The 14,709-nt window shown below is 37.7% G+C and overlaps 1 protein-coding gene across 2 annotated transcripts in view; it reads right to left on the reverse strand.

The window, feature by feature from the left end:
* DYNC2H1 (dynein cytoplasmic 2 heavy chain 1) overlaps positions 1-14,709 on the reverse strand; it is a 152,252-nt gene that overhangs the window by 19,054 nt on the left and 118,489 nt on the right. For both annotated transcript variants that reach the window (XM_070943969.1, XM_070943968.1), the window contains exons 83-85: positions 6,228-6,344; positions 555-764; positions 255-344 (exon numbers count right to left, since the gene is read on the reverse strand). In XM_070943969.1, the coding sequence (XP_070800070.1) occupies positions 255-344; positions 555-764; positions 6,228-6,344 (417 nt within the window). The remainder of the gene's footprint in view (positions 1-254; positions 345-554; positions 765-6,227; positions 6,345-14,709) is intronic.

Genomic DNA, 14,709 nt, shown 5'->3' on the forward strand with positions numbered 1-14,709 from the left:
GTAAAAAATGCAAGTAGAAAAATAGGGACCACCTTTGGTGGGAAGGGAACAGCGTTCCATGTGCCTTTGGCATTTAGTCATGCTGGCCACATGGCCATAGAGATGTCTTCGGACAGCGGTGGCTCTTCGGCTTTGAAATGGAGATGAGCACTGCCCCCTAGAGTCGGGAACGACTAGCACATATGTGTAAGGGGAACCTTTACCTTTACCTTTAAACTTAAAAAAAAATGAATAATGTTGCAATGGAACACTACCTGAATAGCATGTGCTCGTGCTACAACAGCTCTCAGATACTGTAAAGGATCGTCTGGACCTTCCCATTTGCTCTGCCATGTTAAAGGGCACTGAAAAAAAGAAAAAAAGAATCACCATTAAAAATCTTGCTGAGTGTTCTAATTCACAGATCTCATTTGCACTTCCACAGTGGATAGGAAAGCTTTTTATCTCTTTGATTAATAAATAAACTTCATACTTCCTCAATTAGATATGATTCGAGTTTATTTTATTTACTCAAGAATTATGCACCTTGTACACAGAGAATTGAAACATCTTACCTTTTGGTTTAATAAAGCGCTGGCTAATTTTTGAACTTCTGAGCTTAAGAGTGAGGTTCCTCGAATTACTTTACTGAGAGCAGCAAGAGACGAATGAATACTTTGAACTAAGCGAATGGCATTAAATTGTTCTAAGATAATGAATGAAAGAATTGGAGATCCTTGACGTTCAGAAGGAGGAGACACTTTCTGATGAATCAGATTGGAATTCTAAAAGACAAAATCCACCCATGTTCAGTTAATAGGTTGAATGAGATCATCCTTGAAAATATACAGAAATAGATACTGATCCCAGAAAGGGGGGGAGGGATATATAATTGACATAATTCTTATCCGTCAAAATATATATCTAAGTATCCTGGAAAAATATCTTTCTCAGAATTAGAGATGACTGCATTGCTGCAATGATAATGAACAGAACAGGAAAAAGGGCACAGGATCTTGAAACAAGCAGAAAGCAAAAAACCAAAAAGAGGCAGTTATATTATTGTACTCTTCAAAATGAAAGATTTTGAATTATTAACTAAGAATTGGTAATCTGAATTAGAAGATATGACAGTAAATTGCAAAGGTTAAACTGAGGTTAATTGAATTCTCCCTTAAATTCAAGGCCACTCTGTCAATTACTATGAAGAGACAATTCATATATATTATATATAAAGACAGGAAAAATTTCCCCGGAATCACAATTCTCAGAAAGATTATTTTTTTCTTATTCTGGATGGTACAGCATTCCTTCAGCCTGGCCTTAATATCATGTACTCAAGTGGTAGCGGTGACAATGCATGCTTTTCTGTAACTTTGAATGAAGTTAAGATCAGATTAGGCAATTGGAAAATTCAATCTATTAGGCCACCTTGGAAGGATGTTGGAAATTACAAATGGTGAGGAATTCAATTGCCAAAAGTTAGAGTAGAAATTGATGGTTTAAACTATATAATAATCACATTTGTTAAACAACATTTGTTTCTCTGCCAAATTCAAAGTGCTGATTATGACTGTTAAAGCCATATCCTGTAATAAGTCTTTCTGAAAGCTTCTTTGCTTCCAAATACAGTGGTGTGGGCGGTTAATGGCATTATTATTATTATTATTTTGACATATGTTACATTACTATTCTGCAAGCATCTTTGGCTTCCAGTGTGCTTCTCAGTGCAATTCAAGATGCTGGTAGTAACTTTTAAAGCCCTTCATGGCTTAAGACCATGGCTACATATGGGTTTCTTCTCAATCGTTTCTACCTATTATACCTGGTCTGGCAGAATGGGCATGCTCTGAGTGGCTAAGGAGTTTGGCTGGCGGAGCCCAGAAGGAAGAACTTTTCTGTCATGGTGCCCAACTTGTGGAACATCATTCCATCTGAGGTAACGTGAGCTTGGGCCCTTCTGGCCTTTTGTTGCCTTATGAAGTGCAGTTGGATTCTTTACTATTATTTTGCTCTTAATTTATTTAGTCACTTATGTTAATAATCTATGTAATTTCTTAACATATTAGTATTAATGTTTTTTTATAGTTTATGTTGATTTTTGTTTGTTTGTTCAATTTATATGCCCATCCATTTCAAGCAAGACTCTGGGTGGCTAATAACAATTAAAAAACCCAACAAAATCTTTAAAAAATGGCAGTGGAAACAAAAACAACAAAAATGTCAATAAAATTACAGCACAAATATTTCAATAGAACTAATGCACGGGTTCTAAAATGGGTTAACTGATTATTAATTTAAAGTTATCAGATTAGAGCTTGAAGACATTCTGGCTGAAATTAATGGAAGTTAAATTTTGTCACAAGTAAATTGTCAGTTTAATATGAATTAGACCTCAGATTCATTAATTCTGGATCCAATACAATGTATGGATTATTGTACTGCTTCTAAAACTTAATGCTGTGTTTCCTATTTGAGAGACAATTCTGGCTGCAAAGCTATAGTCAGCCCAATGCATTAATTTTCAAAACTGCTTAGGATGGGAGTGGGATTCTAGTGATGCAGGAAGAGGAAATAATTATTTTAAAGGGGCAGACTTAGTACTTACTGCACAATAGATATAAATATAAAAGTCTGAAAATATTTATATCCTAACAGCAACCCTTTGCTTCTTTTTCTGCACAGACAAAATGGCAATCTATTCATAATGTGTTAAGCCTCTTGTTTCATGTATTCGCCGAAAATTTGACATTCACAAATCTGACCAAACTGTAACTCGTTTTTAATTCTTCAGATTAGTTTTTGTGGCTCGGGAGCCTTGACCTCACAAAAAATGGCTCAAAACTTAATTACGGTTACTCCAAATCTACCTTCCAGTTTCCGATCCGACTTTTGTGATTTTAATAATTGTGATTTTGTTAGAAAAGTATAAAGGTTTTAGCAATAGAAGAATCACAGGATTGAAAATCAGTCTTAAGTTCAAGTATATACTCCAAATCTTTTGTCCTAACTAATAAAGAAACTAATAGCATAAAATATCATTCCAATATCAAAAATAATTATCTATTATAATATATATCAGGGCCAGACTCATGGGGGGGGGCCACATGCCCGATCTTGTTTTTGTCTTGGAGAGGTGGCGAGTGGAGTTCGTTGGGGGATCGCCTTCTATTTATCCCGTCATGGACCGACCACTATCTCCTTCGGCTAGCTTCCATTACGCCGCCCCTCCTCACTGGGACGCGGAACCAACCACTTGGTTCCGCCCCAGGCACCTGATGGACCTGGAGAGGTTCCAGACGGAGCTTGGGATCATCCCTCTCTCTCTCTCTCCCATGCCCTGGCCACGACCTGGTGGAGGCCTGGGAAGAGGCAGCTGCTGGGGCTCTGGACCGGGTCGTTTCTTTGCGGCCTCTGACTCGTTGCAGACCCTGGTTGGCTCCCTGGTTTACCGAGGAGCTCCGGGGGATGAAGCAGCGTAGACGAGGCCTAGAGAGCCGTTGGAGAGCCAGTTGTTCCGAATCTGACCGATTTCAGTTAAGGTCGGCCACACGGGCCTACCTGGTGGAGTTGGCGGCAGCAAAGCACCGCTACTTCACCAATGTCATTACGTCCGCAGAGAATCGTCTGGCTGCCCAATTCAGGGTGTCCCGCTCCCTCTTAAATCAGAGGGTGAGGGAAGATCCTTTACAGGGACGAGCAGAGGAGTTTGGTCAGCACCTGTTGGACAAAATCGCTCAGATTTGGAACGGCTTGGGCTCTGACTGGTCAGAGTCAGACGGGGGTGAGACAGCGGGTCTTGTGATTTGGGAAGAGTTTAATTCTGTTACCCCAGAGGAAGTGGACAGGATCATGGAGAAGCTGAGTGCGGCCACCTGTGTGCTGGACCCGTGTCCCTCCTGGCTGGTTTATTCAGCCTGGGAGGTGACATGAGGATGGATCCAGGCAGTGATAGCGGCTTCTTTGAGGGAGGGATACTTCCCAACCGCCTTGAAGGAGGTGGTGGTGAGGCCCATCCTCAAGAAGCCGGCCTTGGATCCAGCTGTTTTAAGTCATTTTCGTCCAGTCTCCAACCTCCGCTTTTTAGCAAAGGTTGTCGAGAATGTGGTGGTGCGTCAGCTCCCACTGGTCCTGGATGAAGCGGATTACCTCGACCCGTACCAATCAGGTTTCAGGCCTGGATACAGCACGGAGACGGCATTGGTCATGCTGGTGGATGATCTCTGGAGGTCCCGGGACAGAGGTTATTCCTCTGTTCTGGTCCTATTGCATCTTTCGACAGCATTTGATACTGTCAACCATGGTATCTTGCTGCGTAACCTCTAGGGGCTGGGAGTGGGAGGTACTGTTCTACGGTGGTTCTCCTCCTACCTCTCAGGTCGAACGCAAGCGGTGTTGGCAGGGGGACAGAGATCGACCTTGAGGCCCCTCACCTGTGGGGTGCCCCAGGGGTCGGTCCTCTCACCCCTCCTGTTCAACATTTATATGAAACCGCTAGGGGAGATCATCCATGGTTTTGGGGTGAGGTATCATCAGTACGCTAATGATACTCAGCTCTTCATTTCCACCCCAAACCAACCCAGTGATGCCCTCAACATGATGGCCCGGTGCCTGGAAGCGGTATGGGTCTGGATGGGTAGAAACAGACTGCAACTCAACCCGGCCAAGTGGCTGTGGGTACCGGCATCTCAGTTAAGGGGAGAGGTGCCATCGCTGACTATAGGGGGTAAAGTTTTGTTCCCTGTAGATAGGGTGCGCAACTTGGGCGTATTCCTGGATTCACGGTTGAGCTTAGAAGATCATATAACGATGTGACCGGGGGGGGCATTCACCCAGATACGTCTGGTGCATCAGTTGCATCCCTACTTGGACCGAGATGCCCTACGCTCAGTTACTCATGTGCTGGTCACCTCACGGATTGACTACTGCAATGCTCTCTATATGGGGCTGCCCTTGAGGACCACTCAGAGGCTTCAAATGGTGCAAAATGCAGCCGCGCGGGTTGTAATGGGAGAATCCTGATACTCCCATGTTACACCCCTCCTGCGCAGCTTGCATTGGTTACCGGTTGCCCTCTGGGTGAGATTCAATGTGCTGGTGATGACCTATAAAGCCCTACATGGCTTAGGTCCAGGATATTTGGCGGACCACCTACAGCCAGCAACGATATCCCATCGCCCGGTTCGCACCCATACAGAGAGCCTGCTCAGGGTGCCATCGGCTAGACAGTGTGGGGTAGAGGCTTCTCTGTGGGTGCGCCCACCCTCTGGAATCAACTCCCCTTGGAGCTCCGATTAACGCCTGACCTTCGCACCTTCCGCCGTGAATTAAAAACTTGGCTTTTCATATCCCTCGACCTGGATTGATGGGGTTTTAAGGGTTAAATTTTAAATTTTTTAGATTTTAGATTTTATTTTGTATTGTGGCTTGTGTTCTTATTATTGTGAGCCGCCCTGAGTCCATTGGGAGATAGGGCGGCATATAAACCAAATAAAATAAATAAATAAATAAATAAATAAATAAATAAATAAATAAATAAATAAATAAATAAATAAATAAATAAACAAACAAACAAACAAACAAATAAATAAATAAAACAAGTTCTTCTCTAATATTCATCAGAAACAAAATTCTGGGGAAGCTGGCAGAGAAGATTGCAAATGGTGCATCACAATCACGATCACAGGACACTTGGTAACTAGTTGTAAGAACAGGTTGTCAAGCACCCAAAATGTGATAATGTTACCACAAGGGTGGGGCAGCAGTCACCACTTAAAGGATGGGCCATTAAATAATCATTCCTGAGTCTCTCATAATTTCAGACAGTAATTTGCGACTGATTGTAAATTGAGCACTACTTTTAAATTATTTTTTAATTGATATCCGTATATTTTTGTGTTTTAATAGGCTGTACACCGCCCTGAGTCCTTCGGGAGAAGGGTGGTATAGAAATAATAATAATAATAATAATAATAATAATAATAATAATAATAATAATAATAATAATAATAATAATAATAGTTGTTGTTGTTGTTGTTGTTGTTGTTGTTGTTGTTGTATAATTTCTTTTTTTCATTCATCTCATATTTTCAATCTCTTTGGCTTACCATAATTTATTCTTTTACTATATTTTGCATAATGTTGTATATCCTGAGAGGAATAATCTGTTGCTTATATAATCTCAATATGTATGAAAAATATGGTTATTAACATCAAATGAGTTTTTGCTATCCTCCAGCTGATCTTACCTGATTAAGCTTTTTCCATAGATTGAGGACTGGAGAAAGCTCATTTGACCAGATTTCTCTGTCAAATTTGCAACCGGCAGTTACAGACCTACTCAAGATCCGAAGTTGTGAAATTACCTATAAGAGAAAAAAACAAACGAGAATATGGAGACGATTCCCAATAAAATTATAGAAGAGATTCATGCCTCCTGTATATATTTTGATAAATATATTTGGAAGGGTGTGAACCAGATCATAATTGCAAATAAAGATTTAACCATAAATTCTATGAGAAACTTCTCATCAAAATGAGCAATTGTTGCTTGCAAGTATATTTAACATAGAGTGTTTTCATTAATTGATTATTTATATTAATAATTAACAGAGATAGTTAAAGCTGATTACAAAGGATTAACTTGACACTTTTGTTTGAGATCTTAAGAAAGAAATGTTGATCACAAGAATTCATATGAGATAAAGCTGGTTATCTTGGAATTAGAATTTGTAAAATGTTTGAAATCAAATCTGTTTGAATAATTATTTGGGAATTTGCCTCTGTCTCGTATTTGTTCTTGTAGGCATGTAAACCTTTAGAAGTTGTAAATCATGGGATAATTATAAACAAATAGTAATTAAGAAAAGATAATGGAATGTTTAATTGCAGATTTTGGAAATATATTTTGCATGATAGTTTTAAACATGCTGATCATGAAGTCCTATTGAGAAAACTTTGAATTTATCTCTAATGAAAACATAATTTAAAATATTCAAATACAGAACTATCATGTATATAGAGATCACTACAACATTTAAAATCTTGAATGTGGCCACCTGGCCACACTCTGTAGAACTCACTTGCCCATTGGCCTGTTTGTCAGCCTCTTGAACTTTCAAACAAGGAAAGTCAATGGGAAAATTAGGAGAAAGTTGCAATCCTTGCTTAACAACAGCAATATAAACTGCTAGATTGCTGTCACTAAGCAGTACATTATACGACATTGTTTTTATAAGCACATCACTTAATGGTGGAAAATTCAGCTTCAAATTACTGTCATTAAGCAAGAAGTATCTGCAAGGACAAGCCATCCATATCCATATCCATATCCATATCCATATCCATATCCATATCCATATCCATATCCATATCCATATCCATATCCATATCCTTTTTATGTTTATTTGAGGATCTGACAGTCAGCTTTTCAGAGTTCTCTAAAGGAATATTATAATATATTCCTTGTATAGGTTACAATGCAGTAGAAAATGCAGTGCACTATTTTATTATAAAAATATTTGAGTTTCTATATGTACCATAGCTATATCTGAGATTTACATTACAATTTACCATTGTTGAAATGTTTAAACATCTCTTTTATCTTCTTCTTCTTCTTTTTTTAATGGTAGTATCCCTTAAATAACTGAGTCAATTCACTTGAGTCAGGTTTCACTTTTGGTGACATTATGGATATCCGGTTTTTTGCTTGGAAATAACATGAACAAATCAGCTAGGGGCTATCAACCTGCCAGGAAGTATCTTTCAAAATCATTATTTGTGTTTTTAGCAATGGTTTGATCATGCCTAAATTAAGTTCCATTGAGTCAGTGAAATCTATTCTAAGCACAATTAAATGTGGATTCAGTTTAATATTTACAGACTACCATAAAGACAGCTCACACACGAAAATTCGTTTTGCTTGGTCTCGTTGACATTTTGTTATCTGTGTCTGTGTCATCCCATATCTAACTACTGTTTATCTGTATCTATTGCACATCTATATGAGACATATCTCATTTCATGAAGCTGCATTATTCAGATATTCAGTACTCTGAATTAAGTACTTAAAGTTCACTTGCTTTGGTATTTTTTTGTTAGAGTTTCTAACTTAAAAATGTGCAGTGATGCAATGTTTCATTTTGTTTAATAAACTGGATACTTTTTAGTTTATCAAAAGAAAGTAAAACAATTGATTACACTTGCTAGAACATGAAGCTTCACTAATTTGTAATCTGTATTATTTTAAATTGTATAATTGTTGCTATTAACTTATTTGCTACACATTCTGGAAAATTAGTGCTTAAGACAGAAGAGTTTCAATTTAAGAAGAAAGAGGAGAAAACTTTTAATACTTTTTTTTACAAACGAGACACACATTTTTAAATGTTAATGAAAATGAATCACCTTGTATATGAAAATGTTTTTCTCCTTAACAGAAATTGAAACAGAAATTGATACGTTTGCTGAACAATAAACTAAATTACAGTTATAACAGTATAGGATCTCCAAATTAGATGCTTCTTTCTTTTCCAGTATAACCAGGACTAAAAAACTCTTGTCAAATCAGTTTAATTTATTATACTTAAATTAGCCAAACTATCTAATTTGAATTACCTTACAGTCTCCTTATAAACACTATTCTCCATGTTAAAATCTCACATAGAAAACAGTGAAAAGAAATTATGTAAGAAATGGAATCAGGATTTAGGCTCAGCATTTGCTCAGGCAATAAAATGTTTATAAGGAAACAGATCTTTCTGGGCAATTTGGATAGTGGTAAAAGTAAAACATATCAAGGAAACAACTGAAAGATCCAGGAGGTAAGCACCATTCAAAGGAAAAAAGAATGGTATTTAAGTAGTCCTCAACTTATGACTGTTTGCTTAGTGACCATTCAAAGTTATGTTGGATCCAAAAAGATACTTACAGCCCAAATTTGAAATTCTGATGATCAGCCTTCCCCTCCTAGTCACATGATCACATTTTCTGTGCTCGGCAACTGGCCCACATTTATGTGATTATGATTCATGTTTCAGTTTCTGGCAAAAAACCAACCATTGCGAATACTGGGTTCACTTAATGACAGTGGTGCTCTTTTAATGATTCATTTAATAACCATGGCGATTCTGGTAATGACTGCTACAAAATATATAAAATTAACTCAGTCATGTGATGAGCTACTTAAAAAACTGGCACAAGTTACAATTGTACTTCCGGGCTCAATTATGGTCCTAAATCAAGGACTTCCTACAGTGGTTAAAGAATTGCAATGGAATTGGTGAGATCACCTTAACAACAGAAAATCACTGGGTAGTTTTAAGTAATCTTTGTCTCAGACTAATTTATTTTCCATCTTTTAGAGAGTTAGGCTTGGTGGTGCTAAGAGACATGCCTTCTCTGCTCTGTCATCACAGTTCTCTCCCCCCCCCCAAGGAATGTTATCTCCCCCCTCTCCCCCTAGAAGTGGGTCTCGCTCCATCCCCTTCAACATTCTGCAAATCTCTCAAGATCTGGCAATGCTGTCAGGCCTGGAGATTCCAGGGGATCCTATTATGGCTCCTTTACTATGGCCAACATTATCTTCTTTGCTCAGGTGTATTTTGTAGCTTTTAATTATGACAGTTGTTATATGTTTACTGGTTTTTCTTTTTAATTCACTATTATATAGTACCGAGAGTCATGTTTCTGTGAAATGGGCAGCCATATGAATATGATAAATAAATAAATAGATTGCTCATAGCTAGATGGCTGGCTAGACAGACAGGCAGACAGAAAATGAGAGCTCTGGATGTGTGATGACTCCCCAGCATGTGTCCCCAGATACATCTCCAGATGTCAGATTGGAGAAAGATGAACCAATTCCGGGCATGTCTGGAATAGAGTTGGACAATGGCTCCAAGCAGCCATCTGAGAGGGATTTGGCTGAAGCTCAGCTGCAGGAGGACAGCCCTGAGGCTTCAGGTGGGAAAGCAAAGAGCTGCAACTGGTTAGTGATGAGGAGGAGGAACTGCCTTCTGCATCTGATCCGAGAACATGTAGGGCACAGAAAAGGCAGGAGCAGTGACGGTCATCCCAATTACTCATAAGGAGGCAGCTTTGCCCTTCTTGATGGGCTGCACCAGAAGCTGGCTATTTAGCGCAGCAGACAGATGGAGGCGATGTTGGGAACAATGTGTTCATTTTCTAGCTGTATGTTGTGATCCCTGCCTTGCTTTGGATTGCCACTGTGCCTTGACTTTGGATCGGGCCTTGGGATCTCTGGACCTTTCTTGCCTCATGAACCTGTTATGTTGTGGATTTAATTTTGCCTGGTGGATTTGTCTTGTTTGGGAAGCTTGGTACCAAGTATCTTGTGGACTCATTGGTCATTACTCTGTAGATTAGCATAGGTCTACTTTTGGCTGGACTTAATTGGGACAGTTTTGGGTTTTTGGTAAAGGGAATTGCTGTAGAATACTAATAAACCTACCAAACCACCGTTACATGTGTGCGCTAGTGAACAGGACAGCATAATATATTACCTTAAACTCTGAAAGAAGAAAGCCAGGACACAATTCTAACAATAAAATATATGCTAGATACGGATCATTACAAAGTTGTATGCAGCTCATTAGGTATATATATCATCCACACATACAAAAAAAAAAGGTACTGAATCTATTCTACTTGAAATTGGTTCCATTGTCATCTCTTTTCTAAGAAGAGTGAATATTAACAGACCATCAGTTATTTTAGTAATCTTCTAGAATATGCATTCTAATTTTCCATGTCTCTGAACTATAATTTATGACAGTTATTTGGAAGATGAGGGTTTTACTAAATATCAGAAGTTAAACGAGTAGGCTTTTTATTGTGTCAAAAGACTATATCAGCACATTTTTTTCAAGGGAATTAGGTCTTAAAAGCTTGAATACAAATCACAGGAAACATGCTAGCTCATGCAATTTTTAACTTAAGCAAACTAAGAGTGAATCTTTCCGTCACAGTAAAAGAAAAACTACATTCATGCTGTCAGCTTTGAATTTTATCAAATTTCCAAACACAATGTCTCTTGTTTCTTTGAAGAGTCACATGTCACATATAACATGCACGGCATGTTATAAAAATATGGTCATTTTACATAAAGCTATGTCATTATGAAGAAGATTCTGTCCTCCACTTCCAAGAAACTAGCAAGCAACAGAAGATATATTGGGCATAAACAGCCCAGCTGAATATGTACACTTCTACTGCTCCAGTTGCTTGTGTGAGAAAGAGAAAGTGGGAAAGAGATTAAGATTAAGCGTTTATCCTTCCTTACCATGAAAGAAATATTTCTCAGCAATTGTTTTCAAAGAATACATTTTCACAATATCATTTCCATCTCATCCCTAAACCATGAAGTTGTCTTCAGTTGTTCCACTGCTAAATGATATCTACTCCCACCCCCAAATCTTGTGCTACTGACAATCTATAATACAATGAAAACGTGGATGATGGCATGATCAAAGTCTAGAATTTGCCCAGTTCTTGCTGCTTAGTTAGGCAAGCTGTTTCCCATCTGGCTGTTGGCTCTCTATGGCTGTTTTGGCTGAGGCTGGAAGAGAGGCTGAATACCTGGCTTAAACAGAAGCATCTGTTTGCAAAATACCTGGCCAATGCTTCTGAAATCAAGGTGACACATTCTAAATGATGTGCCTACCAATCCTCTGGAAGACTGCAAGGCCTGCTTTTAAACATGTAAACAGATTTTTTTCAAAACTGGTAGCTTGTAGGTATGTATTTTTGTATGTGTTTGTGTATGAGTCTATCCATCCATCCATCCATCCATCCATCCATCTATCTATCTATCTATCTATCCTCCCATCCACCTCTTCATTGCCAATCACCTTTTACTGAGGAAGAGAGATGTCACTGAGTCTCACGTTCATCAAAAGGTTTCAGACAATCTCACAACATCTCAACAAAGACAATCAAATTACAATTGTTAATTTTGATAAGGTACTTTTAAATGGTTTAGCATCTAATCTGTTTAACCAACCCTGACTTCTGTTTGCTTTATCCTACCTAATTCAATTTGGATCTTACAACAGACTCAATGTTGTAGATGTCACAGATGAAGTGAACTGGTTAGTCTGAAAATGTGCCATCAGACTTCTGACTTTTTGCCATCATATGTGTATGTGTAATATTGACGGGAAAGCAGAAGTATAGTACATAAGCCAAAAACACTTGTCAACTTGCTTAAGAAATTGCTTTATTTTTAAAAAAATCTCTGCAATGGGAAGCCAGAGTTAATGTCAGTTGTACTGTAGTTGACCTATCACTCATTTCAAGACGTCACACAGTTCCTTCGGAACATTGATAACACAAAAAATATAAATTGCTTTTCTATTCTTTGCTCAAGAAATAGACGTTAGGATAATTCAATAATTCTCTTTAACCTTACTTCTATTTTTTCATGATTTTGTTCTCAAATTGGCTATCAAAACAGGCCAATATAATGCTTCATAGAGTCCACTAACCTATTCCATCAGATTTCTTGTGGGAGAGTTAATTTGGATTTCTCCCATTTCCTTCACAGCAGTTGATTTCAAAATGGTTATTTTTCCAGTATTTAAGGTACCTATATTATCCTTTGTTTCTGGGATACTGAAGTCTTTGTCTTGTCATAGTACTAGATAGGCATTTTAACAATATACAGACGAATGGAGCATCTTCAGAAAAATGCCTACATTGCTAAACGTTTTAGCAGTAATAGAAGCTTTAATGAACTATCAAAAGAATTTTAAATGCCAACTATCACTTCTTTTAGTAATTTGAAGATTCTGTTTTTTAGACATGCTCCCTCCAGCATCTTAAAATACAAAATAATTCTCATAATGAGCCATATAATGCAATTATTACAATTTTTGGGTGCATTATTTGCTTTACATGTACTTCCTGTCATTCCCTCAAGGAACTTTATTATAATATTCCCAATGCTGATGAAATCTCTTCTACAGTCTGCTGCTTTATTCAATATTAGAAACATTTCTTGATTGGAAAATCCTCAGAACCAAAGGAATGAGTTTTCCATTCTATTTACTGCACACCTGTCCTTTACACTTTACACTTATATACAAAGCTTATATACACTTATATACAATGTATACAAATATACATTGACCAGTACTGTTCCATCACCTTTTACCTTCTTTGATCTTCCCATTTTTAGAGAAGTCATCTTATTCATTTTCTTTTATCATAGTACATTATGATGCTATGCTTTGCGGGAGATTTTATGACTGCAGTGTGTTACATTGTGCTGCCGCAAATTTTTGTATTCTCTACCAAAAAAATAATTGAGCTATTCTAGAGAATTTAAACATTTGTTATTGTAAAAATGCTAACTATGCCATTCCTAAATTAAAAGTTTGATTAAATAAAGACAATATTTAAATTGGCTGTCTAAATATTTCTTGTTTTTAGCATGCTACTCTGGAAGGATGAGATATCTAAACAGAAATGATAGGAACATCAACATAAATTTTAAAAGTTGCATAAGATACGGATCCCAGGGAGATTGCCAATGTAATTTCACATTTTAGTAGAGAAGTACAAGGAGGAGACAGAATAGTCACAACATACCATTCAGACAATATACACAACTCACACATTTAACATAGGGTTCAAATAAACTGTATCTGAAATACATATTTCACTATGTACTGCAACATGAAAATTCAGCAGTTTGAATGAAAATAATATCAATATAGAACCTATAGAACTATAGCACACATCCGTAGGGCTGGTTGGCTCCCCAAAAGCCCTCCCTTCAGCTTTCAATTAATTAATTTTTAACAGTGCTTTAATCCCCCTTGCCGCCTTTAAATCTTCAATTTTTATATATTGTTTTTAAGTTTTAATTTATTAGTCTTTTTTATTATTGTGTACCACCCAGAGTCCCTCTATGAGGGAGATGGGGGGTGGGGAGGGGGAACAACATGTGATTGATAGATAGATAGATAGATAGATAGACTACTGTTCTTCTAAAAAAATCATTTTAACTTTTCTAGTCTATTTCCTATGGTAAAGAAGTCCATAGAGCCTTGGTGGTGCAGCAGACTAAAGTGCTGTTAAGTAGCACCAGCTGCCTGCAATTACTGCAAGTTCAAATCTCACCAGGCTCAAGGTTGACTCAGCCTTCCATTCTTTCGAGGTAGGTAAAATGAGGACCTGGATTGTGAGGGCAATAAACTGACTTTGTATAAAAAAGAACACCACTTGGGGGGGGGGCGAAAGCCCTACTAATCAGGTATATACAAAAGTATGAAAGCTATTGCTTAACACATTGGAAGCCGCCCTGAGTCTCCAGAGAAGGGTGGCATATAAATTGAACCAATAAATAAATAATAAATAAATTTTAGTCTATTTTCTCTTGGTAAAGTCCATAATTTTGTTTACTTTTTAAAAAACCAGAATAAAGCCGTGCTTAAATTGTTTTGACGAAGAACTCCAACTTCATATTCTACCTAAATTCTTGCTAGGCTGTACTGAACTGCCATTCAATATATATTCTTCTAAAGGGATAGCATCAAAAGCAGTGGTGAAATGTAAAATTTGTTACTATCGGTTCTGTGGGTGTGGCTTGGGGGGGGGTAATGTGACTGGGTGGGTGTGGCCAACTTTTTTTTTTTTTTACTTTTAAAAGCATTTTTTCTACAACCTCAAGAGGTTGTAGAAAAAATGCTTTTAAAAGCCTCTGAC

Source organism: Pituophis catenifer, unplaced genomic scaffold (assembly GCF_029215685.1).
Source record: "Pituophis catenifer annectens isolate HBS135680 unplaced genomic scaffold, rPitCat1.0.hap2 SCAF_4, whole genome shotgun sequence".
Classification (NCBI taxonomy): Eukaryota; Metazoa; Chordata; class Lepidosauria; order Squamata; family Colubridae; genus Pituophis; species Pituophis catenifer.